General features: G+C 46.1%; 1 protein-coding gene across 1 annotated transcript in view; it reads left to right on the forward strand.

Moving 5' to 3' along the window:
• DNAH7 (dynein axonemal heavy chain 7) overlaps positions 1-25122 on the forward strand; it is a 519305-nt gene that overhangs the window by 138340 nt on the left and 355843 nt on the right. Inside the window, exons 23-26 of the mRNA XM_089689972.1 lie at positions 1817-1926; positions 6831-6999; positions 7614-7716; positions 7802-7929. Of these exons, the coding sequence (XP_089546098.1) occupies positions 1817-1926; positions 6831-6999; positions 7614-7716; positions 7802-7929 (510 nt within the window). The remainder of the gene's footprint in view (positions 1-1816; positions 1927-6830; positions 7000-7613; positions 7717-7801; positions 7930-25122) is intronic.

Here is a 25122-nt window from a genome sequence, read left to right on the forward strand (position 1 = left end):
CCTTGCAGCGTCCCTGGCCATTTCTTCCGGCCGATGCCAGCATCCGTCTTCTGGGTTCCGTTCCCTGCGAGCGTCGGGACATACGTTGGATGGAACCGGCGAGAAATTCAAAAATTTTAAAATGTGACATTCACTCAATACACTAAAATCTCATAATATAGCATTACTGTATCAAACCATTTTACATACATTTTGTCCCTAGTGCTTTTTCCTGTGCCCTGCCTGCATTTTTACCGTTTGTTCTGCCTGGAAACTGAGAAACGTCCATGGCGTCCAAAAAGTGTCCCTTTAGGTCAAAAGCAGTTTTAGACCAGCTAGAGAACAGCGATAGTAAATTAGAACTACTTGCAGAATTGAGTGCTAATGATTCGTGGGAAAATTCGTTATTAGATACTGAAAATGATTTTGCGACTAAACTCAGTGATGTGCAAACTTAGCGCTCTGTTTCAAATTTCAGTGTTTTTGGTTTGATTACATTATTGAATTCAATTTATTATTATATTATTATTATTTTTTATGATTATTTATTATATTATAATTTATGATTTCATGTTTCAAATTTTATCATTATCATTTATCATGTTTACTAGACTCTTGTTTGGACAGATTTCAGTGAGTTATTCCTAAGAATTACAGGCCTACAATAAAAAAACAACATATTTCCATGCAAAAAAAGTACCGATTTGAGCACAGAAATACTGACATAATCGGACCGCTAGGGAGTTTACGGGACACCTGTCACACTCCTTTGTGTTTGTCATCTACTCCTTGTACTCCTTTCTGAAAAACTAAAGCATAATGAGAGTGGGAGGAGTTTTTCCTGGCTATCAACAGATTTTTTTCCTTGCCAGTATTTAATTTCTCCTGGAGAAGTCAGCATAACTCAATAGTCTCAGAATAATCCTATGTCCCTTAATGAAATGAATTTTAAAGTCAGAGCAAAAATACATTCTATCCACCTGTTTTCACTTTTTATTCAATAGGGGTTATTTTTTTTGTCTTGTTTTATCCCTCCTGTGCAAGGCTGGTATTTTAGGGACATTTTAAACAATGTTTCAATTTCAAAATATAGTTGAAGAAATCTTCAGCATTCAATTTTGGTAAACATAAGCATAGAAACAGATGGAGCAACTTGTTTGTTGAGTAAATTTCAATAACTTTGATAATCTTTAGTCACAATTTTTTAATTTGTTCAAGTTCAATATTTGATTGACTGTAATGATTATTCCAGACTGTTTTTGTGTGCCAAAAACATTCCCCACACCATTATACTACCACCAGAAGCCTGAGCCATTAGGACAAATATATCCATGGACTTCTGGTCATTCTAAGTTCTGACCCTGCTCAGCTGTGTGTTGCATAAGGACACAAGATTAATTGGCCAGGCAAGGTTTCAGGGTCCATTTTCACTGTTCTTTTTCTGTAGTTTGATTAGAGATCAAACTGAACAAAAACAGAAAAGAATATTTTATTTTTTTCATCCACAGATGAAGATTTAAAAGATGCATATTGTATGATTTTTAAGGGCTAAGCATGCAAACCAGAAGCAAAATGCACGTGCTCTGGTGTTCACCTAAAGTCAATATAATAAGATTTTGTTTAAAATACAAAACAAACAGCATTTCATACTTGTGTATGTTTACTGAAGAGTTGGTCTAAAAATTAAAGATGTAGCTGATATGTTAATTTAGCTGTTCACCTGGAATTGTGTTTTTATTACAAAGTCATTTGAATATTAACTTTCATTATTGTAATTATTATCCCTAACATAGCAGATGCGATAAAACAAATGTTTCCTAATTTTTTTTATCTATAGGAAGGTCAGCTTCAGACTAAAATGATCAATGCTGGTTTACAGTATGGATACGAATACCTTGGCAATACACCTAGATTGGTTATAACGCCTTTGACAGATAGATGTTACAGGTAATGAAATTGACCTCTTACCTTTATTTATTGGAATGATAGACATAATAAAATTACAAAGAATTGTTAAAATTATAGTGGAGACTAAACCATTTAGTCAAATATTGCTGAAATACAGGACAGATCTGAAAAAAAATTGAATCCAATTACAGTGGGTATAGAAATAATCACCCCCTTTAAAATAATAACATTTTGTGAAATGAAGACAGACACAGTTTTTGTTTAATCCAGCTGGGAAACTTATAACATCCAAGTGAAAGATATAACACCATGTCAGAGAAAAAAAAAATCAAAAACAGAATCACTGAGTTGGAAAAATGATCACCCCACTCCTAAAAATGACTCAATCAGATGTACCTAATCACGTTCTCAATTGCAGGCAAAGCCATTTGACTTTCAACTGTGATCAGCTGTGGTAATTGTGATTGGCATAAAAAGAGCTTTCCTGGAGAATTTCAGTCGCTGGTAGTGTAACTGCAGCAAGCAATCAACTATGAGTGGCAAGGCACTGTCAAAAGATCTCCGGGATAAAGTTGGGGACAGGCACAAGTCAGGAGATGGATACAAAAAAATGTATCTAGACTTTATCAATTCCTAGAAGCAAAGTGAAGTCTATTATTAAGAAGTGGAAGGTTTTTGGTACAAGACACTCTCTGGATCAGAACGTCGCTCCAAACTGGATGAAAGAGCCAGGAGGAAACTGGTCAGAGAGGCTACCAAGAGGTCTACAGCAACACAGAAGCAGTTGCAGGAATGTATAACAAAGAGTGGTCATTGTGTGCATGTGACAACGATATCAGAAATTCTCCACAAATGTGGCTTGTATGGGAGAGTTGCAAATAGCACCATTCCTACAGTAAAGCATGTAGGTGGTAATATCCTGATACAGGGGTGTTTCTCTGCAGCAGGGATTGGAGCACTTGTCAGGATAGAAGGAGAATTGGATGGGGCAAAATACAATCACATTCTTGAGGAAAATCTACTGCCGCAGCCAGAAAGTTGCCAATAGGAACATTCAGACAGAACAACATGACAGTGACCCAAAGCACATAGCAAAAATCACCACACAGTGGTTGAAGGAGAAAAAGGTGAATGTTCTTGCATGGCCTAATCAGAGCTCAGACTTAAACCTCATTGAAAATCTGTTGAATGACTTTAAGGCTGCAGTCCACAAACGGCCACCATCAAATTTAACTGAACTTGAGCAGTCCTGCAAAGAAGAGTGGGCAGATATTGCAAAGTCTAGATGTGCAAAGTTAGTAGAGACATATCCCAGCAGACTAAAGGCTGTAAATAAAGTAAAAGGTGGTTCAACAAAATACAGAGACAAGGGGGTGATCCTTTTTACAACTCAGTGATTGTTTTTGAATTTTTTTTTTTACTTTTTTTCTGACATGTTGGTGTTATATCTTTCACTTAGATATTATAAGTTGCTGAGTAAATACAGCTGGATAAAACAAAAAATATATCTGTCTTCATTTCAGGCTGCAAAGCAACAAAATGTGATTATTTTAAAGGGGGGGGGTGATTCTTTTCTGTACCCACTGTAAGTGTGTAATAAAAGATCATTTGACAGTATTTTGTTTATAACCAGCGTAAATATTTGAGCTTGTCTTAATATCATCCTCCTGTAATCCCTTGCATTGCATACTATAAAGTGAGGGCGGGTCAGCACTTTGAGACATTTTGGTTTTTATTGCTTTCTGGAGACATGCTTAATGAAGGGATGGCATAGGGTTAACTGACCCAATGAAATGCTGTGGTTGTGTACCTGGTTGGAGGCAGAAATGGCGAGAGGGCTTCCCATGCAGCTCTGGTCTAAATAGCCCTTGATATGGTGAGAGGTGTGCAGGCACAAAGTAGCATGGGTGTTGTGGTTCTGGATGGTTGACAGTTGCCTGTGGAGCTGGTTGAATGTGATGATGCCCAGGCAACAGATGGACATCTCAGAAATACCCCAGGAGGAACCATAAGTGGCAGTCTGAACTCCTGTTGTAATATGATGCAGGGTAGGTCTGGAAAGCAGTTGTGCCGAAATCATACACAGGTAGAAAGAAGAGAGAAGTTTTCTTGTAGCTGAGCCAAGGTCTTACACAGGTAAGTAACCAGGATTGAGAGACATAGTCTGGATCCAACTCGGGATCAAGCACAAGAAAGTAGTACAGCTGGAGATAGTAGAGGGGTCATGAGCCAGTCCAAAGTCATACACAGAAGATTAAATAGAAGTGAGGTCTATCAACAAGCCGACGTTGCAATTAGCAGTCAGGCAGAGAAAAGTCCAAGAACAGGCTGAGCCAGTAACGAGTAATCAAGTAACACAAGATACACAGGAAAAATCAATAAATGAAGTAGGGTCAGGATACACAGGAACAAGGATCATGGTTAGCTGAAGATCAGCCAGTCAGCAATTACCAGTCACGACTCCTTTCCTTAAAGTGGATGTTTGGTGCCATTTCTGGGAGTGGATGTGAGCGGGCGGATGCAGATGTTTACACAACACGCGTATGCACGTTGACGCACAAATGCATGTGCCCACTCAGGTTACTGGCAGAAGTTCTCTGCATACACATTGGAGCATGGGCACTCTGTCCCAGTTAGTGTCCAGACAGCAGCCCTTATTGTCCAGTCACAAGCTAAGTTTGATCTTGTCCCAGGCTTTATTGCTAAATGTAAAACACTATTCCTCCAAAGAAAAAAATCCAAAACACCCTTCCAACATATACTAGGCATGATTTGGTTCTGTAACATATTAGTATTTGGCTGTAGGGCAACATGTAAATGTCCCCTTGCCCTCTCACATTTCATTGCTCAGTGTTTGGGCATCCAGTTAACAGTCCTGAGTGCTATCAAATAGAGGGTATGCTTACCAGTGTAAAAACATTTAATTTGTGGAAAAAAATAGTTTTTCTATTTTCCAATGAAGGAAAAAGCTTGAACATAAGCAACCTGGAGTTAAATTGCTGCCTACAGAAGAAATGAACACTAGGCACATAGAAAAGTGAAGGCAAGTCCCCTTGAGACAATAACCCCTGACTCCTCTCTCCTGCTCACTTTTTCTTAATGTCTGCAAGAGAATGGATGCCCCTTTCCTTTCTCCTGTATTTTTAGTTGAATTGAAAGCTTTTTCTGCTATCAGCAGCTACTGGTATAATCAGGCCGAATACTGGAAATTTGACAAAAAAGCAAATGAATGCTGAAACTCCTGTGCTGGACGATGAGCTCCACAATGTCCATAACCCCACATGGAGTACTGTTTGGGAATGCAAGCCTTGCTGCCCTCAGTGGACCAGGGAAATCCAAAGGAGCTGTGTGCAAAAAAACAAACAGAGGGCTCACGGGCCTAGTTCATCACCTTCTAAAAATTAGATTTATTGAATAAAAGTAGTATACTTTCCAAAGAATAAAATCAAAGGCACATCACAAAAAAGACTGCATGGTCCAATCTCCCTAGATGGTGGCTGTTGGGGGATTGTAGGCCTACAAATGGCTGATGTGTTTCGAGGCAGAACCTCTTCCTCAGAGCCAAGTCTACACAGCCTGTGTCCTCTCTTAAATGAGCTGTTAATGTGGGCAATCACATTTCCCAATTTATTAAGTATACTGGTGTTCTGTGGCAGTCCTTCAAGTGGTCACAAAGACATTGCTGCTGCTTTAATCACTGATACCCTACTTGTCTCAGATTTATGAGTATTTCTGGGAATTTTAGAAACTCCTTTACTTAAAGGTACACACCCTAATAATTCTCTAATTTGTACTTTCTTCTCTGTGCCTAGTGTTCTTTTCTCCTGTAGGCAGCAGTATAATCTACAATAGGTTGATTACTACCATCTCAACTGTGTCGTTCAATGTCTGCAAACAAAAGATTTTACTGTTAGTACACAAAATTCTTTTTTTTGCATATGATCTTTAGGGAGGGCAGGGATGGAAAATAGGTTAGTAGGTAAGTTGATGTGTGACTTTTGTGTTTGTTATTTTTTATTTATTTAGTTTTTTTTTACGTTGGGTTTCCATAGCTACAACTTAGTGTGCAGGAATTCTAGTATCTAGTTGTGCTGTCTGCCTGAATCACAGCCATTACAAAACCATCGGCAGTTATAACCATTCACAAACGTACATAGTATTTTAACTATGTATTCAACAGTTTGTAGTTTAGTTTTAAAGGACAAGTCCACTCTAGTCTATATGAATTTACTGTGCAGATGTTGACAGTGGAAAGAAGATTTTTTTTCAGCAGAATGTAAACATTGGAGCAGGTGGCTGTGGGATGGAGGTAATATGCATCTGATAGGGTGGGTGGGAAGGGACAACAAAAAAATTGGTGCCCTTTTTCTGAAAGTACACTTACTGTATCCTATAAATTCTTCCAGTGTGTTAAAAACCAACTTAGCAGTTTTAGAACCTCTATATACATTATGAATTATTTATGTGAAATTGAATAAATAGAGAAGTCTTTTTCTCTTAAATTTCTCACTTGCCATAATATGGGATTTGTTTCTTCTGTAATATAATGAATGTGACTAAACTATATCCTTTAGTGAGGCGCAGAGCAGTTTTTATGTTAAATGAAATATACTTTTAGCACGGTTATCAAGGCTTTCTTATGCTGGGTCATATTAATTGTTTTGTAGGACTGTGGGAAATGGATAAAAAGGAGATTTTCAGCATAGACAATAAACATAAATCTAAGTATATACAGTACATATAAGAAAACACATTCATAAAACAATTGGAAAGATGTACAGTAAAACTCTTTTCTAAATCACCATTCACTTTTTTGTGCCATAACGTCTATCAGATAAGGTATTTTATGAAGGAGTTATGCTAATATTTAAAAAATATGGATAAATAGGAGCCGAAAAAAAAAAAGAAAATCAGCTTATTTAATGTTTTTGTCTCAATAACAGAACTTTGTTTGGTGCCCTTAACCTTCACTTGGGTGGAGCTCCTGAAGGACCTGCTGGTACAGGAAAAACAGAAACGACCAAAGACTTGGCAAAAGCAGTGGCAAAACAGTGTGTTGTTTTCAACTGTTCTGATGGACTGGATTACCTTGCTTTAGGAAAGTTCTTCAAGGTACATTTTTACATGATAAAGAAATGTTGTAACATTTAATCACCTAACCACAATGAACAACTATTTACAAAAAAATAAAAGGTTCTACATAATTGGAGCCATGTGGTTCATTATCTTAAATCTCAAAACTATCCAAAGGACAGTGCCCGATAACAGTACAAGTTCCTTTGTCACCAAGGCATAAATACCAAACTGCGTCTCCTACCTCCAGTTTTGCACATTAATCTATGAATTGTCTCTTTTTGTAAAGGCACTAAAATTATGTTTCTGGTACAAAGCATTATGAAGTTATCCCCACCTTGTACCAGCAGAAAATATTTTGCTTTCATTGATAAAGGCATTGTTCTCTAAAATGGTGCTCATGCCGAGTGAGCAACCCCCTGTGTTTCTAAGCAGAAGAGCAGCCACTCAGCACAGGACCCAGAAGCTAGAAGTAATCACTATAGTAGCTTCCATGGGGATTGGCTAGGTATGGATTATGCCTACTTACATTGTGCTGTAACTATGCAAAAATAGGCATTCCTGGTATTCAGCTTTTAATGCAGCACTGCAAAAACTAACAAAAACAAACTTTTAGATCACGCTAACACTAACATTTTCAATATATTCCCTAGGGGTTGCTTTCCTGTGGAGCCTGGGCTTGCTTTGATGAGTTCAATAGAATTGATTTAGAGGTACTCTCCGTGGTTGCACAGCAAATTCTCACCATCCAAAGAGGTATCTATTTAACTATCCACATATCTATTTATATACAGACCTAGATCTGTAGACATATTATCTATCTATCTAAATATTTTTTCAGGTATAAATACAGGATCTGATTTATTGGTATTTGAGGGCACAGAATTAAAGTTAAACCCCACATGCGCTGTCTTTATCACCATGAATCCTGGCTATGCTGGACGGTCAGAACTGCCAGACAATCTTAAGGTATGCTGCATATTTTGTTGTTTGTTAATTTCAGGGTTTCTTCCATAAATTATTTGCTGTACACTTTGTTTAAATAGAAGAAAAGCTCTGTGAAACAAGCTGAAGGACATGAGGTTACTGAGGATGTAACCAAATGGTCTTAGACATTTGGACTATACCTTCTTATCACAGTAACTCTGTACTGATGCTGTTGTGATACAGGTGTGCATGCTTGCTTTAGATACAAAATGTAGTAAATAGTTGTTCTGGGATCTAGATTAAAAAAAAAAGTTTTCTTTAAATGGTGGGTTGACTACTGTCTGTTTTACTAGAAATAGATTGGGAAGCTTAAATTATAACTAGAGATGAGCGAAGAAATGAAAAATTCGATTCGACTGATTCGGCGAATTCGTGGACAATATTCGATTCGAGTCGAATAAATTCGCTGTGAATTTAACTTAAAAAAGGGTGTTTCTAGGCTTCAGAGAGACTTAATATTAGTGCAGAACACTGTACCTTTAATTTAAATGCCCTTGGAGTCTGCTGGGGAAGAGAAATAATACTGTCTGTCAGTATGACATGCAGATGAGTGCCGTCGATCTTAGAATCACTGCACACTTCACTCCTTTGGCCAGTCACGGGGCCAAAACCAGTGTTTGGAGCCACAGTGTGGCGGTGGAGGCAGCAGCAATGGGAGGCCATACAGCAACCTATGACAAAATGGAAACCAGCAGGAGCGTGAGGAGACCTGAAAGTGGCACATGGCAGAGTGGGAGCAATGGGAGGCGGTACAGGGACCCAGGTCACACTGTGGGCCCAGCAGCAGCGTGACCAGGCGGTACGGGGGCCCATGGCCGATATGGGGCTTGGTGGCACCTATGGAAGGCCTGTAATCTGCCAGCAACCTATGACAAAATGGACAACCGCAGGAGTGTGAGGAGATTTCAAAGTGGCACATGGCAGAGTGGAAGCAATGGGAGGCCGTACAGGGACCCAGGTCACACTGTGGGCTCAGCAGCAGCGTGACCAGGAGGTACGGGGGCCCATGGTCGATATGGGGCCTGGCGGCACCTATGGAAGGCCGCTAATCTGCCAGCAACCTATGACAAAATGGACAACCGCAGGAGTGTGAGGAGATTTCAAAGAGGTACATGGCAGAGTGGAAGCAATGGGAGGCCGTACAGGGACCCAGGTCACACTGTGGGACCAGCATCAGCGTGAACAGGCGGTACGGGGGCCCATGGCCGATTTGACCTCATTCATCCCATAGTCCTGCCGACTCACGAATAGCGTGGCCTCCTCAAAGGGCCTGAGCAAGCGCAGGTGTCACACATGAGCTGACAATGGCTGACATCTAAGTTACACAGGGAGTACCTTTATCCGCTTTTAACATCAGGAAATCTGTGATGGCCTTTAGCTGTTCGTAAAGGCGGTCTAACATATGTAGGGTTGAATTACACCTTGTTGCAACGTCACAGCATGAGGAGTCGGTACGGGGGCCCATGGCAGATTACATGTCTGGCAGCAGCAATGTGAGGCCCGTAATCTGCCTGCACCCTATGTCAAAAAATTAAACACACCAGCAGTGTGAAGAGACCTGAAAGTGGCACATGGCAGCAGAGTGTGGCGATGGAGACAGCAACAATGGGAGGCCGTACAGGGACCCATGAGAGACTCTGGACTTGGCAGCAGCATGAGGAGGCGGTATATAGGGGCCCATGGCAGATTAGGGGCCTGGCAGCAGCTATGTGAGGCCCGTAATCTGCCTGCACCCTATGTCAAAAAATTAAACACACCAGCAGTGTGAAGAGACCTGAAAGTGGCACATGGCAGAGTGTGGCGATGGAGACAGCAGCAATGGGAGGCCGTACAGGGACCCATGACAGACTCTAGACTTGGCAGCAGCATGAGGAGGCGGTATATAGGGGCCCATGGCAGATTAGGGGCCTGGCAGCAGCTATGTGAGGCCCGTAATCTGCCTGCACCCTATGTCAAAAAATTTAACACACCAGCAGTGTGAAGAGACCTGAAAGTGGCACATGGCAGCAGAGTGTGGCGATGGAGACAGCAGCAATGGGAGGCCGTACAGGGACCCATGAGAGACTCTGGACTTGGCAGCAGCATGAGGAGGCGGTATATAGGGGCCCATGGCAGATTAGGGGCCTGGCAGCAGCTATGTGAGGCCCGTTATCTTGCAGCACCCTATGTCAAAAAATTAAACACACCAGCAGTGTGAAGAGACCTGAAAGTGGCACATGGCAGCAGAGTGTGGCGATGGAGACAGCAGCAATGGGAGGCCGTACAGGGACCCATGAGAGACTCTAGACTTGGCAGCAGCATGAGGAGGCGGTATATAGGGGCCCATGGCAGATTAGGGGCCTGGCAGCAGCTATGTGAGGCCCGTAATCTGCCTGCACCCTATGTCAAAAAATTTAACACACCAGCAGTGTGAAGAGACCTGAAAGTGGCACATGGCAGCAGAGTGTGGCGATGGAGACAGCAGCAATGGGAGGCCGTACAGGGACCCATGAGAGACTCTGGACTTGGCAGCAGCATGAGGAGGCGGTATATAGGGGCCCATGGCAGATTAGGGGCCTGGCAGCAGCTATGTGAGGCCCGTAATCTGCCTGCACCCTATGTCAAAAAATTAAACACACCAGCAGTGTGAAGAGACCTGAAAGTGGCACATGGCAGCAGAGTGTGGCGATGGAGACAGCAGCAATGGGAGGCCGTACAGGGACCCATGAGAGACTCTGGACTTGGCAGCAGCATGAGGAGGCGGTATATAGGGGCCCATGGCAGATTAGGGGCCTGGCAGCAGCTATGTGAGGCCCGTAATCTGCCTGCACCCTATGTCAAAAAATTAAACACACCAGCAGTGTGAAGAGACCTGAAAGTGGCACATGGCAGAGTGTGGCGATGGAGACAGCAGCAATGGGAGGCCGTACAGGGACCCATGAGAGACTCTGGACTTGGCAGCAGCATGAGGAGGCGGTATATAGGGGCCCATGGCAGATTAGGGGCCTGGCAGCAGCTATGTGAGGCCCGTAATCTGCCTGCACCCTATGTCAAAAAATTTAACACACCAGCAGTGTGAAGAGACCTGAAAGTGGCACATGGCAGCAGAGTGTGGCGATGGAGACAGCAGCAATGGGAGGCCGTACAGGGACCCATGAGAGACTCTGGACTTGGCAGCAGCATGAGGAGGCGGTATATAGGGGCCCATGGCAGATTAGGGGCCTGGCAGCAGCTATGTGAGGCCCGTAATCTGCCTGCACCCTATGTCAAAAAATTAAACACACCAGCAGTGTGAAGAGACCTGAAAGTGGCACATGGCAGCAGAGTGTGGCGATGGAGACAGCAGCAATGGGAGGCCGTACAGGGACCCATGAGAGACTCTGGACTTGGCAGCAGCATGAGGAGGCGGTATATAGGGGCCCATGGCAGATTAGGGGCCTGGCAGCAGCTATGTGAGGCCCGTAATCTGCCTGCACCCTATGTCAAAAAATTAAACACACCAGCAGTGTGAAGAGACCTGAAAGTGGCACATGGCAGAGTGTGGCGATGGAGACAGCAGCAATGGGAGGCCGTACAGGGACCCATGAGAGACTCTGGACTTGGCAGCAGCATGAGGAGGCGGTATATAGGGGCCCATGGCAGATTAGGGGCCTGGCAGCAGCTATGTGAGGCCCGTAATCTGCCTGCACCCTATGTCAAAAAATTAAACACACCAGCAGTGTGAAGAGACCTGAAAGTGGCACATGGCAGCAGAGTGTGGCGATGGAGACAGCAGCAATGGGAGGCCGTACAGGGACCCATGAGAGACTCTAGACTTGGCAGCAGCATGAGGAGGCGGTATATAGGGGCCCATGGCAGATTAGGGGCCTGGCAGCAGCTATGTGAGGCCCGTTATCTTGCAGCACCCTATGTCAAAAAATTAAACACACCAGCAGTGTGAAGAGACCTGAAAGTGGCACATGGCAGCAGAGTGTGGCGATGGAGACAGCAGCAATGGGAGGCCGTACAGGGACCCATGAGAGACTCTAGACTTGGCAGCAGCATGAGGAGGCGGTATATAGGGGCCCATGGCAGATTAGGGGCCTGGCAGCAGCTATGTGAGGCCCGTAATCTGCCTGCACCCTATGTCAAAAAATTAAACACACCAGCAGTGTGAAGAGACCTGAAAGTGGCACATGGCAGCAGAGTGTGGCGATGGAGACAGCAGCAATGGGAGGCCGTACAGGGACCCATGAGAGACTCTAGACTTGGCAGCAGCATGAGGAGGCGGTATATAGGGGCCCATGGCAGATTAGGGGCCTGGCAGCAGCTATGTGAGGCCCGTTATCTTGCAGCACCCTATGTCAAAAAATTAAACACACCAGCAGTGTGAAGAGACCTGAAAGTGGCACATGGCAGCAGAGTGTGGCGATGGAGACAGCAGCAATGGGAGGCCGTACAGGGACCCATGAGAGACTCTAGACTTGGCAGCAGCATGAGGAGGCGGTATATAGGGGCCCATGGCAGATTAGGGGCCTGGCAGCAGCTATGTGAGGCCCGTAATCTGCCTGCACCCTATGTCAAAAAATTAAACACACCAGCAGTGTGAAGAGACCTGAAAGTGGCACATGGCAGCAGAGTGTGGCGATGGAGACAGCAGCAATGGGAGGCCGTACAGGGACCCATGAGAGACTCTGGACTTGGCAGCAGCATGAGGAGGCGGTATATAGGGGCCCATGGCAGATTAGGGGCCTGGCAGCAGCTATGTGAGGCCCGTAATCTGCCTGCACCCTATGTCAAAAAATTAAACACACCAGCAGTGTGAAGAGACCTGAAAGTGGCACATGGCAGCAGAGTGTGGCGATGGAGACAGCAGCAATGGGAGGCCGTACAGGGACCCATGAGAGACTCTAGACTTGGCAGCAGCATGAGGAGGCGGTATATAGGGGCCCATGGCAGATTAGGGGCCTGGCAGCAGCTATGTGAGGCCCGTAATCTGCCTGCACCCTATGTCAAAAAATTTAACACACCAGCAGTGTGAAGAGACCTGAAAGTGGCACATGGCAGCAGAGTGTGGCGATGGAGACAGCAGCAATGGGAGGCCGTACAGGGACCCATGAGAGACTCTGGACTTGGCAGCAGCATGAGGAGGCGGTATATAGGGGCCCATGGCAGATTAGGGGCCTGGCAGCAGCTATGTGAGGCCCGTAATCTGCCTGCACCCTATGTCAAAAAATTTAACACACCAGCAGTGTGAAGAGACCTGAAAGTGGCACATGGCAGCAGAGTGTGGCGATGGAGACAGCAGCAATGGGAGGCCGTACAGGGACCCATGAGAGACTCTGGACTTGGCAGCAGCATGAGGAGGCGGTATATAGGGGCCCATGGCAGATTAGGGGCCTGGCAGCAGCTATGTGAGGCCCGTAATCTGCCTGCACCCTATGTCAAAAAATTAAACACACCAGCAGTGTGAAGAGACCTGAAAGTGGCACATGGCAGCAGAGTGTGGCGATGGAGACAGCAGCAATGGGAGGCCGTACAGGGACCCATGAGAGACTCTGGACTTGGCAGCAGCATGAGGAGGCGGTATATAGGGGCCCATGGCAGATTAGGGGCCTGGCAGCAGCTATGTGAGGCCCGTAATCTGCCTGCACCCTATGTCAAAAAATTAAACACACCAGCAGTGTGAAGAGACCTGAAAGTGGCACATGGCAGAGTGTGGCGATGGAGACAGCAGCAATGGGAGGCCGTACAGGGACCCATGAGAGACTCTGGACTTGGCAGCAGCATGAGGAGGCGGTATATAGGGGCCCATGGCAGATTAGGGGCCTGGCAGCAGCTATGTGAGGCCCGTAATCTGCCTGCACCCTATGTCAAAAAATTAAACACACCAGCAGTGTGAAGAGACCTGAAAGTGGCACATGGCAGCAGAGTGTGGCGATGGAGACAGCAGCAATGGGAGGCCGTACAGGGACCCATGAGAGACTCTAGACTTGGCAGCAGCATGAGGAGGCGGTATATAGGGGCCCATGGCAGATTAGGGGCCTGGCAGCAGCTATGTGAGGCCCGTTATCTTGCAGCACCCTATGTCAAAAAATTAAACACACCAGCAGTGTGAAGAGACCTGAAAGTGGCACATGGCAGCAGAGTGTGGCGATGGAGACAGCAGCAATGGGAGGCCGTACAGGGACCCATGAGAGACTCTAGACTTGGCAGCAGCATGAGGAGGCGGTATATAGGGGCCCATGGCAGATTAGGGGCCTGGCAGCAGCTATGTGAGGCCCGTAATCTGCCTGCACCCTATGTCAAAAAATTAAACACACCAGCAGTGTGAAGAGACCTGAAAGTGGCACATGGCAGCAGAGTGTGGCGATGGAGACAGCAGCAATGGGAGGCCGTACAGGGACCCATGAGAGACTCTGGACTTGGCAGCAGCATGAGGAGGCGGTATATAGGGGCCCATGGCAGATTAGGGGCCTGGCAGCAGCTATGTGAGGCCCGTAATCTGCCTGCACCCTATGTCAAAAAATTAAACACACCAGCAGTGTGAAGAGACCTGAAAGTGGCACATGGCAGCAGAGTGTGGCGATGGAGACAGCAGCAATGGGAGGCCGTACAGGGACCCATGAGAGACTCTAGACTTGGCAGCAGCATGAGGAGGCGGTATATAGGGGCCCATGGCAGATTAGGGGCCTGGCAGCAGCTATGTGAGGCCCGTAATCTGCCTGCACCCTATGTCAAAAAATTTAACACACCAGCAGTGTGAAGAGACCTGAAAGTGGCACATGGCAGCAGAGTGTGGCGATGGAGACAGCAGCAATGGGAGGCCGTACAGGGACCCATGAGAGACTCTAGACTTGGCAGCAGCATGAGGAGGCGGTTTATAGGGGCCCATGGCAGATTAGGGGCCTGGCAGCAGCTATGTGAGGCCCGTAATCTGCCTGCACCCTATGTCAAAAAATTTAACACACCAGCAGTGTGAAGAGACCTGAAAGTGGCACATGGCAGCAGAGTGTGGCGATGGAGACAGCAGCAATGGGAGGCCGTACAGGGACCCATGAGAGACTCTAGACTTGGCAGCAGCATGAGGAGGCGGTATATAGGGGCCCATGGCAGATTAGGGGCCTGGCAGCAGCTATGTGAGGCCCGTAATCTGCCTGCACCCTATGTCAAAAAATTAAACACACCAGCAGTGTGAAGAGACCTGAAAGTGGCACATGGCAGCAGAGTGTGGCGATGGAGACAGCAGCAATGGGAGGCCGTACAGGGACCCATGAGAGACTCTGGACTTGGCAGCAGCATGAGGAGGCGGTATATAGGGGCCCATGGCAGATTAGGGGCCTGGCAGCAGCTATGTGAGGCCCGTAATCTGCCTGCACCCTATGTCAAAAAATTAAACACACCAGCAGTGTGAAGAGACCTGAAAGTGGCACATGGCAGCAGAGTGTGGCGATGGAGACAGCAGCAATGGGAGGCCGTACAGGGACCCATGAGAGACTCTAGACTTGGCAGCAGCATGAGGAGGCGGTATATAGGGGCCCATGGCAGATTAGGGGCCTGGCAGCAGCTATGTGAGGCCCGTAATCTGCCTGCACCCTATGTCAAAAAATTTAACACACCAGCAGTGTGAAGAGACCTGAAAGTGGCACATGGCAGCAGAGTGTGGCGATGGAGACAGCAGCAATGGGAGGCCGTACAGGGACCCATGAGAGACTCTAGACTTGGCAGCAGCATGAGGAGGCGGTTTATAGGGGCCCATGGCAGATTAGGGGCCTGGCAGCAGCTATGTGAGGCCCGTAATCTGCCTGCACCCTATGTCAAAAAATTTAACACACCAGCAGTGTGAAGAGACCTGAAAGTGGCACATGGCAGCAGAGTGTGGCGATGGAGACAGCAGCAATGGGAGGCCGTACAGGGACCCATGAGAGACTCTGGACTTGGCAGCAGCATGAGGAGGCGGTATATAGGGGCCCATGGCAGATTAGGGGCCTGGCAGCAGCTATGTGAGGCCCGTAATCTGCCTGCACCCTATGCCAAAAAATTAAACACACCAGCAGTGTGAAGAGACCTGAAAGTGGCACATGGCAGCAGAGTGTGGCGATGGAGACAGCAGCAATGGGAGGCCGTACAGGGACCCATGAGAGACTCTGGACCTAGCAGCAGCATGAGGAGGCGGTATATAGGGGCCTATGGCAGATTAGGGGCCTGGCAGCAGCTATAGGAGGCCCGTAATCTGCCAGCACCCTATGTCAAAAAATTAAACACACCAGCAGTGTGAGGAGACCTGAAAGTGGCACATGTTTGAGGCATGATTCATGGCGGATTTAGTCAGTTGTGTCAGGAACTGGTGGTTTGAAATCCAGACTAATCCACGCCTGATTCATTTTCACAAACGTGAGTCTCTCCACACTTTGGGTGGACAGTCGTGTCCTCCGCGGAGTTACAATACCTCCTGCCGCACTAAACACGCGCTCCGATGCCACGCTACTGGCCGGGCATGACAGCCTTTCAAGGGCAAATTCAGCTAGTTGGGGCCAAAGGTCAAGTTTCGTTGCCCAGTAGTCAAGGGGATTGTCTACCTCGGTTGGCAGGGTGCTGTCCAAGTAGGCCCAAGCCTGTTGTTTGAGCTCCTGCTCCAGGTCCACCTGATGCTGCTGCTGCTGCTGCGGCTGGTTAGTAGTTTCCTCACTGCGCTGGTGAAGAAAGCTACTCATCATCGACTGCAGACTGAGGCAGCCACTGCTGGTGGAGCTGCCACTGCTCCTACCACCCCACCCCTCCCCTGCTGCCATGCCAGCGGAACGCGAGCGCACAGGGCCCACAGTGTCTGAGGATGGACGTTGGCGCACAAAGGCAGAGACCAACTGACTACATAGGTGGTTTTTATAGTACGTAATTTTGGCCTCCCTCTCAGCAGGTGTGAAAAAGGCCACCATTTTGGACCGGTAGCGAGGGTCCAACAAGGTGGACAGCCAAAAGTCATCCCTCTGTCTGATGGTTATTATTCGGCTGTCGCTACGCAAGCAACCGAGCATGCTATGGGCCATTTGTGCCAAGGAATGCGAGGGACTCCCTGCCTCCATCTCCACAGCATACTGCCACGGTGCGTCTGGGTCCTCTGTCTCCTCCTCCTCCTCCTCCTCTACCAGATGCTCCTGCTCCTCCACTCCTGTCCGCTGAGTGGAAAAACCACCCATTTCACTCAATAATTCCTGAGCACAAATGTCCTCCTCTACCTCCTCCTCTTCTTCCTGTCCTGCCCCCACAGGGGTCATGTGGCGTTGAGATCTGTGCGCCACGTCTACCGCACCCTGACCAGCCATTGTTAACAGCATTTGTTCCAGGACGTGCAACAGAGGAATGACGTCGTTCATCCCATAGTCCTGCCGACTCACGAATAGCGTGGCCTCCTCAAAGGGCCTGAGCAAGCGGCAGGTGTCACGCATGAGCTGCCAATGGCTGACATCTAAGTTACACAGGGGAGTACCTTTATCCGCTTGTAACATCAGGAAATCGGTGATGGCCTTTCGCTGCTCGTAAAGGCGGTCTAACATGTGTAGGGTTGAATTCCACCTTGTTGCAACGTCGCAGATCAGGCGATGCTGTGGAATTCCGTTCTGCCGCTGCAGCTCAATGAGGGTGTTCTTTGCGGTGTAGGAATGGCTGAAATGCATGCACAGTTTACGTGACATTTTAAGGATGTCTTGCAGTGGGATGGTGGATTTTAGGAACCGCTTGACAACCAGATTGAACACGTGAGCCATGCATGGCGCATGGCACAACCTTCCTTGACGCAGAGCAGACACCATGTTCTTTCCGTTGTCAGTCAACATGGTTCCGATTTTTAGTTTGCGCGGAGACAGCCATCTGTCGATTTCTCTGTTCATTACACTCAGCAGTTCCTCCCCTGTGTGACTACGTTCGCCAAGGCATACCAGGTGCAGCACAGCGTGACACCGTTGCGCCCTGCACATGTGATATGCCGGTCGGGTAATGGGACTTGGCACGGGGGTGGCGGCTGAGGACACGGCGGAAAAAGAGGTGGTAGAGGCGGACATGCTTGCTGGACCAAGGACGTGCAAACGTGGAGGCAAAAGCGTCGTGACCTGTCCAAGTTGCTGGTGCGGCTGTGCCGGCACCACGTTCACCCAGTGGGCCGTAAATGACATGTACTGTCCCTGACCGTAGTTACAGCTCCACACGTCGGCGCTGCCGTGCACTTTGGCAGAGACCGACATGCTCAAAGACTGGCCCACCATCTCTTCTACATGTGAATGCAGGGCTGGCACTGCCTTTTGGGCAAAGAAATGACGGCTTGGCACTCTCCACCGCGGCGCGGCACAAGCCATCATTTCTCGGAAAGGTGCTGAGTCCACCAGTTGGAAAGGGAGGGACTGCAGCAGCAGCAACTTGGACAGGAGGACGTTCAGCTTTTGCACCGTCGGGTGCGTGCTCGCAAACTGTTGTCTCTTGGATACGGATTCCAAGAAAGACTGTTGACGGAATCCGAGAAGAGGAGTAGCAGGAGAAGGAGCATCTGAACGAGCGGAAGATGCCAACGAGCGACAACTCCCCTCAGCAGAGGTGTTGGAGCCTTGACTGGCTGATAGAGGGCGATTGACGACGTCGGGTGACGGAGCAAGTAACGGAGCGGGTGATGGAGCGGGGGCTGGGGCAGGCAGAACCGCCGTATGTTTATCACGGTTTTCCCAGGCCACCGAATGGTGACGCTGCATATGCTGACGCAACGCTGTAGTCCCAACATGGGCCCCCTGGCCACGCTTGCATTTCTGGCCACATAGTCGACATACGGCTACGTTTACTTCCTCGGGCGGCTTGAGGAAAAATTGCCACACCACCGAGTAGGAAACTTTGCCCCCGCTACTCTTCACTGGCTGACTGCTACTTCCTCCGTGCGCACCGGCACCACTACTGGCCGTGGTGGTAGGCTGCAGTGGAGCTGGTGCTCTACTCCGTGGACGTTTGGCTCCACTGACACTGATGCGACCCTGCTGCTGTCTCCTGGGCAACCCACCGACTGTTTTGCTCGCTGCCAAGCTGCCACCCTCTTCTCCTGATGATGCGGAAGAAATTGCCTGATGACGACGAGGCTGCCAAGTGCGATCAACCTCCTCATCATCAAGTAGGGTCTCCGCCTCACTACTAGCCCCCTCGGCTGCGTCTGGGTCAGGAGACAGACCTGTCTCTAGACCGGCTACCGAGCCACTCTCCTCGCCAGTACTTGTTCGCTTGGCTGCTGAAAAGGCCGATGTCTCCCCCCGTTCCTGACCGCCCTCTGTTAGCTCTTCCTCACTGTACAGTGGGGCTGAGCCCACAGCATGCGATACTTCGCTTGGTGAGGGAACAGCAAAGGACAGGGGCAGGTAGAGGACACGTGATTTCAGTGGGCTTGCTCCCGGGCCATGCCAACTAACGGTTGTGTCTGACGTACCCACCGACCGTTGGCTGTAGGTGTCAGAGGTGACCTGGGAAGAGGAAGACGACCGAGCCAACCAATCAATGACGGCAGGGTTGTCGGTGGAGACACGACCGCTGGATGACACCGGGAGCACTGGCCTCTGGCTGCGAATACTGCTGCCTCGACCCCTTCCTCTGCTGCCACGTCTGCTCGCTCCTAAAACATTGCCTCCTCTGCCACTCCTCTGCATGTTGTCTGACATACTATTTAATTCAACGATTAGGTGTCCCTGAGTAACAATTCTCTGGCACTCAGTAACAATTCTGTCTGTCCCTGAGTATGAATTCTGTGGCCCTGAGTAACAATTCTGTGTCTGTGCGAGTAACAATTCTGTGTCTGTGCAAGTAACAATTTTGTGTCTGTGCGAGTAACAATTCTCTGGCACTCAGTAACAATTCTGTCTGTCCCTGAGTAACAATTCTCTGGCACTCAGTAACAATTCTGTCTGTCCCTGAGTAACAATTCTCTGGCACTCAGTAACAATTCTGTCTGTCCCTGAGTATGAATTCTGTGGCCCTGAGTAACAATTCTGTGTCTGTGCGAGTAACAATTCTGTGTCTGTGCAAGTAACAATTTTGTGTCTGTGCGAGTAACAATTCTCTGGCACTCAGTAACAATTCTGTCTGTCCCTGAGTAACAATTCTCTGGCACTCAGTAACAATTCTGTCTGTCCCTGAGTATGAATTCTGTGGCCCTGAGTAACAATTCTGTGTCTGTGCGAGTAACAATTCTGTGTCTGTGCAAGTAACAATTTTGTGTCTGTGCGAGTAACAATTCTCTGGCACTCAGTAACAATTCTGTCTGTCCCTGAGTAACAATTCTCTGGCACTCAGTAACAATTCTGTCTGTCCCTAAGTAACAATTCTCTGGCACTCAGTAACAATTCTGTCTGTCCCTGAGTATGAATTCTGTGGCCCTGAGTAACAATTCTGTGTCTGTGCGAGTAACAATTCTGTGTCTGTGCAAGTAACAATTTTGTGTCTGTGCGAGTAACAATTCTCTGGCACTCAGTAACAATTCTGTCTGTCCCTGAGTAACAATTCTCTGGCACTCAGTAACAATTCTGTCTGTCCCTGAGTAACAATTCTCTGGCACTCAGTAACAATTCTGTCTGTCCCTGAGTATGAATTCTGTGGCCCTGAGTAACAATTCTGTGTCTGTGCGAGTAACAATTCTGTGTCTGTGCAAGTAACAATTTTGTGTCTGTGCGAGTAACAATTCTCTGGCACTCAGTAACAATTCTGTCTGTCCCTGAGTAACAATTCTCTGGCACTCAGTAACAATTCTGTCTGTCCCTGAGTAACAATTCTCTGGCACTCAGTAACAATTCTGTCTGTCCCTGAGTAACAATTCTCTGGCACTCAGTAACAATTCTGTGTCTGTGCGAGTAACAATTCTGTGTCTGTGCAAGTAACAATTTTGTGTCTGTGCGAGTAACAATTCTCTGGCACTCAGTAACAATTCTGTCTGTCCCTGAGTAACAATTCTCTGGCACTCAGTAACAATTCTGTCTGTCCCTGAGTAACAATTCTCTGGCACTCAGTAACAATTCTGTCTGTCCCTGAGTATGAATTCTGTGGCCCTGAGTAACAATTCTGTGTCTGTGCGAGTAACAATTCTGTGTCTGTGCAAGTAACAATTTTGTGTCTGTGCGAGTAACAATTCTCTGGCACTCAGTAACAATTCTGTCTGTCCCTGAGTAACAATTCTCTGGCACTCAGTAACAATTCTGTCTGTCCCTGAGTAACAATTCTCTGGCACTCAGTAACAATTCTGTCTGTCCCTGAGTATGAATTCTGTGGCCCTGAGTAACAATTCTGTGTCTGTGCGAGTAACAATTCTGTGTCTGTGCAAGTAACAATTTTGTGTCTGTGCGAGTAACAATTCTCTGGCACTCAGTAACAATTCTGTCTGTCCCTGAGTAACAATTCTCTGGCACTCAGTAACAATTCTGTCTGTCCCTGAGTAACAATTCTCTGGCACTCAGTAACAATTCTGTGTCTGTGCGAGTAACAATTCTGTGTCTGTGCAAGTAACAATTTTGTGTCTGTGCGAGTAACAATTCTCTGGCACTCAGTAACAATTCTGTCTGTCCCTGAGTAACAATTCTCTGGCACTCAGTAACAATTCTGTCTGTCCCTGAGTAACAATTCTCTGGCACTCAGTAACAATTCTGTCTGTCCCTGAGTATGAATTCTGTGGCCCTGAGTAACAATTCTGTGTCTGTGCGAGTAACAATTCTGTGTCTGTGCAAGTAACAATTTTGTGTCTGTGCGAGTAACAATTCTCTGGCACTCAGTAACAATTCTGTCTGTCCCTGAGTAACAATTCTCTGGCACTCAGTAACAATTCTGTCTGTCCCTGAGTAACAATTCTCTGGCACTCAGTAACAATTCTGTCTGTCCCTGAGTATGAATTCTGTGGCCCTGAGTAACAATTCTGTGTCTGTGCGAGTAACAATTCTGTGTCTGTGCAAGTAACAATTTTGTGTCTGTGCGAGTAACAATTCTCTGGCACTCAGTAACAATTCTGTCTGTCCCTGAGTAACAATTCTCTGGCACTCAGTAACAATTCTGTCTGTCCCTGAGTAACAATTCTCTGGCACTCAGTAACAATTCTGTCTGTCCCTGAGTAACAATTCTCTGGCACTCAGTAACAATTCTGTCTGTCCCTGAGTATGAATTCTGTGGCCCTGAGTAACAATTCTGTCTGTGCGAGTAACAATTCTGTGTCTGTGCAAGTAACAATTTTGTGTCTGTGCGAGTAACAATTCTCTGGCACTCAGTAACAATTCTGTCTGTCCCTGAGTAACAATTCTCTGGCACTCAGTAACAATTCTGTCTGTCCCTGAGTAACAATTCTCTGGCACTCAGTAACAATTCTGTCTGTCCCTGAGTAACAATTCTCTGGCACTCAGTAACAATTCTGTCTGTTCCTGAGTAACAATTCTGTCTGTCCCTGAGAATGAATTCTGTGGCCCTGAGTAAGAATTCTCTGGCACTCAGTAACAATTCTGTCTGTCCCTGAGTAACAATTCTCTGGCACTCAGTAACAATTCTGTCTGTCCCTGAGTAAAAATTCTGTGGCCCTAATAACGTTTCTGTGGCCCTAAGTAACAATTCTCTGGCACTGAGTGAAAATTCTGTCTGTCCCTGAGTATGAATTCTGTGGCCCTAACTAGCGTTTCTTTGTCCCTAAATAACGATTCTGTGGCCCTCATTAACAAGTCTGTGTCCCTGAGTAATGGTTCTCTGTCCCTAAGTAACTTCTCTCTGTCCCCAATTCTCGTTTCTGTGGCCCTAACTCTGTCCCTGTCCCTAGTACAGAGCGGTCTGCCTCTGTTCAATGACTGCAGGCAAATGAAAATTTCCAAAATGGCCGCTATATATACCTCGACCATTACACAGTGCTGGCTGGCTGGCTGCTGATTGGCTGATGCGATCACATGTCGTTGAGGAATGCATTATGGGGCAGCGCGCCTTGTCTGCGCGCCTTCCCCGACATCCCCGCTCCGTCGCCGCACATGTCAGCCGCCATTTTCGGAAAAATTTCGATTCGCGCGTCCGAATTAGGCTGTTTTTCGGATTCGGCACGAATCAAAATTTTTCCGATATTCGACTCGAATTCCACTTCGGATACTTCGATTCGCTCATCTCTAATTATAACCAACAGCAAGACTTTTTTTTTTTGGATGGCATTGTGTCAGTTTTTATTTTTATCTTATTTTATTTTATTCATCCTGTTTACCATTATCATTGAAAGTGAACGTAAAAGAAAATCCCAAATTTTGGGTTGTCCCCAGAAAAGTAATAGCGGGGAAATCTTCTATTGGGGACAGTTCTGGTGACCTGGGGGTTCCCAAGAAAATCCCTTAATTTGCAGGGATTTCCTCTTACTTCCTGTTTGGCTATGGGACAGGAAGTCAAGGGAGATCTCCGCAATGGGACACAGATGGCAAAAAAAAATATCTGACAGGGGTTATAACCCTCCTTTACTCTATCCAAAGTGAAAAAAGTTTTGCCTATAGTTCTGCTTGTCCCCAGAAAGTAATAGCGGTGAAATCTTCTAACATGTATAAATACATCAGTGGTTCATATAGTGAACTCGGTGTAGAGCTATTCACCCTGAGGTCATCACAGAGGACATATGAAATATATTTTGAAATATATTGAATATGGCCAAAATTGTAGCATTTCAAATATATGGCAATATATTTGGGAAGAATATTTTTAAAATATATTTCAATTATTTGTTTTTTCCATATGGGTTAGTATTTTGTTTAATTAGAATTATGGTCAGTTTTTGATTGCCATCATGAGCAAGTATTTAGATAAACTGTGTTGCTGAAAAAAGTAACTCTTTTATAGTTGTTTACATAAAGTTTGGGTACATTCAGTTTAGTGGGCCTTTCTTTTATCTTTGTTTTAATTAACCAGAGACACCACTGTATTATGGTGCTTTTCTTAGGCAGGAGAGCAAAAGCAAATGAAATAAAATATAGTGTTAACAATCATGTGGATGAGTAAGAAAAGCAAAAAAATAAAAGAAAACTTGAATTATGCCACATTTTCAGCCTGCTTTTATTAATAAAAGGGAGATTAAGTCAGATGAGACCTGCATTAAAATACATCCATATACATATTTTCTGGGAATAAACCAATAAACATACTGTACATGGCTTACACGATGTATGCTATAAAATTATATGCAGGGAACACTTGATAAATCTTTGTTGTTACTGGTGGACAAGTAAAGCAGACATAATGTTAAAAATACATATATATATATATTAAGAAAAGAGAGAAAAGAAATACATTGAGCTTTTTTCTCGTTAGAATGCACCTACAAATTGTGTAACTCATCTCTTGGTATTATAAACTGTCCATTCAAACTTGCTGTAGAAATATTTATACATGCACTATTTTCTCTTTTTATTTTTCTCATTTTTGTTAAAAATTTAAATGTAAGGGTGGATATATTTTGTAAGGGTTTGTGTGAGTTAGTAGGTTGAGATGATGGATTTTGGTAGTATGGCACTGTTTATGTTTTACATCTACTGCCTCATTATGACAACAAGAGGCCTGGGAAAAATGTTGAAAGCATATTAATAATAATAAATAAATAAATAAAAAAAATCAGCAGATAATTCCAAAAATACATTATGTAGCCATATTGATATATTAAGAGCTGGAAAACTAAAAAAAAAAAAAAAATAAAACGTTTTTCTGCAAAGAAGATAGTAAATACTTACCTCTGATCTTGGCCATACCCCTGATCAAAAGAAACTGAAAACAGTTCACAAAGAGATACTTTCTTGGTCCTCTGCTGAGTGGTTCTATATACTTTACTTCACCACTGTGTCCTGTAGTAATATAGGGGCTGGTGGGAGGGCAGCACATAACTAGGAAATTGAAACTCGCAGAAGTGTCGGCAGAGATTTCAGCCAGCTGTTAATTTTCAATACAGGAGAGGTAAGTATTTACTATCTTATTTGTGTGGAGTGAATGATCTGTCATCGGAGCCTTACCCGCAAGTTCTGCTGGATCGGTAAGTAGATGCCCCCTCCCTTCCATTCCTGGATGCGATGTGGGGCACTGGTACTCCCTGGTGTGGTCAGTCGTGTGAGGCTCTCTTCCCCCAGCCTTGAGTATTTCCTCCTAGCTTTCTATCTGAGCTCCCCCTCCTACCTTCCATTGCTAGTATATGGGCTCGCATTCCTGAGCGGGGGGGGGGGGCTG

Source organism: Staurois parvus, unplaced genomic scaffold, assembly GCF_062004578.1.
Source record: "Staurois parvus isolate SC_StPar_1 unplaced genomic scaffold, SC_StPar_1.0 ptg000506l, whole genome shotgun sequence".
In the NCBI taxonomy this organism is placed as follows: Eukaryota; Metazoa; Chordata; class Amphibia; order Anura; family Ranidae; genus Staurois; species Staurois parvus.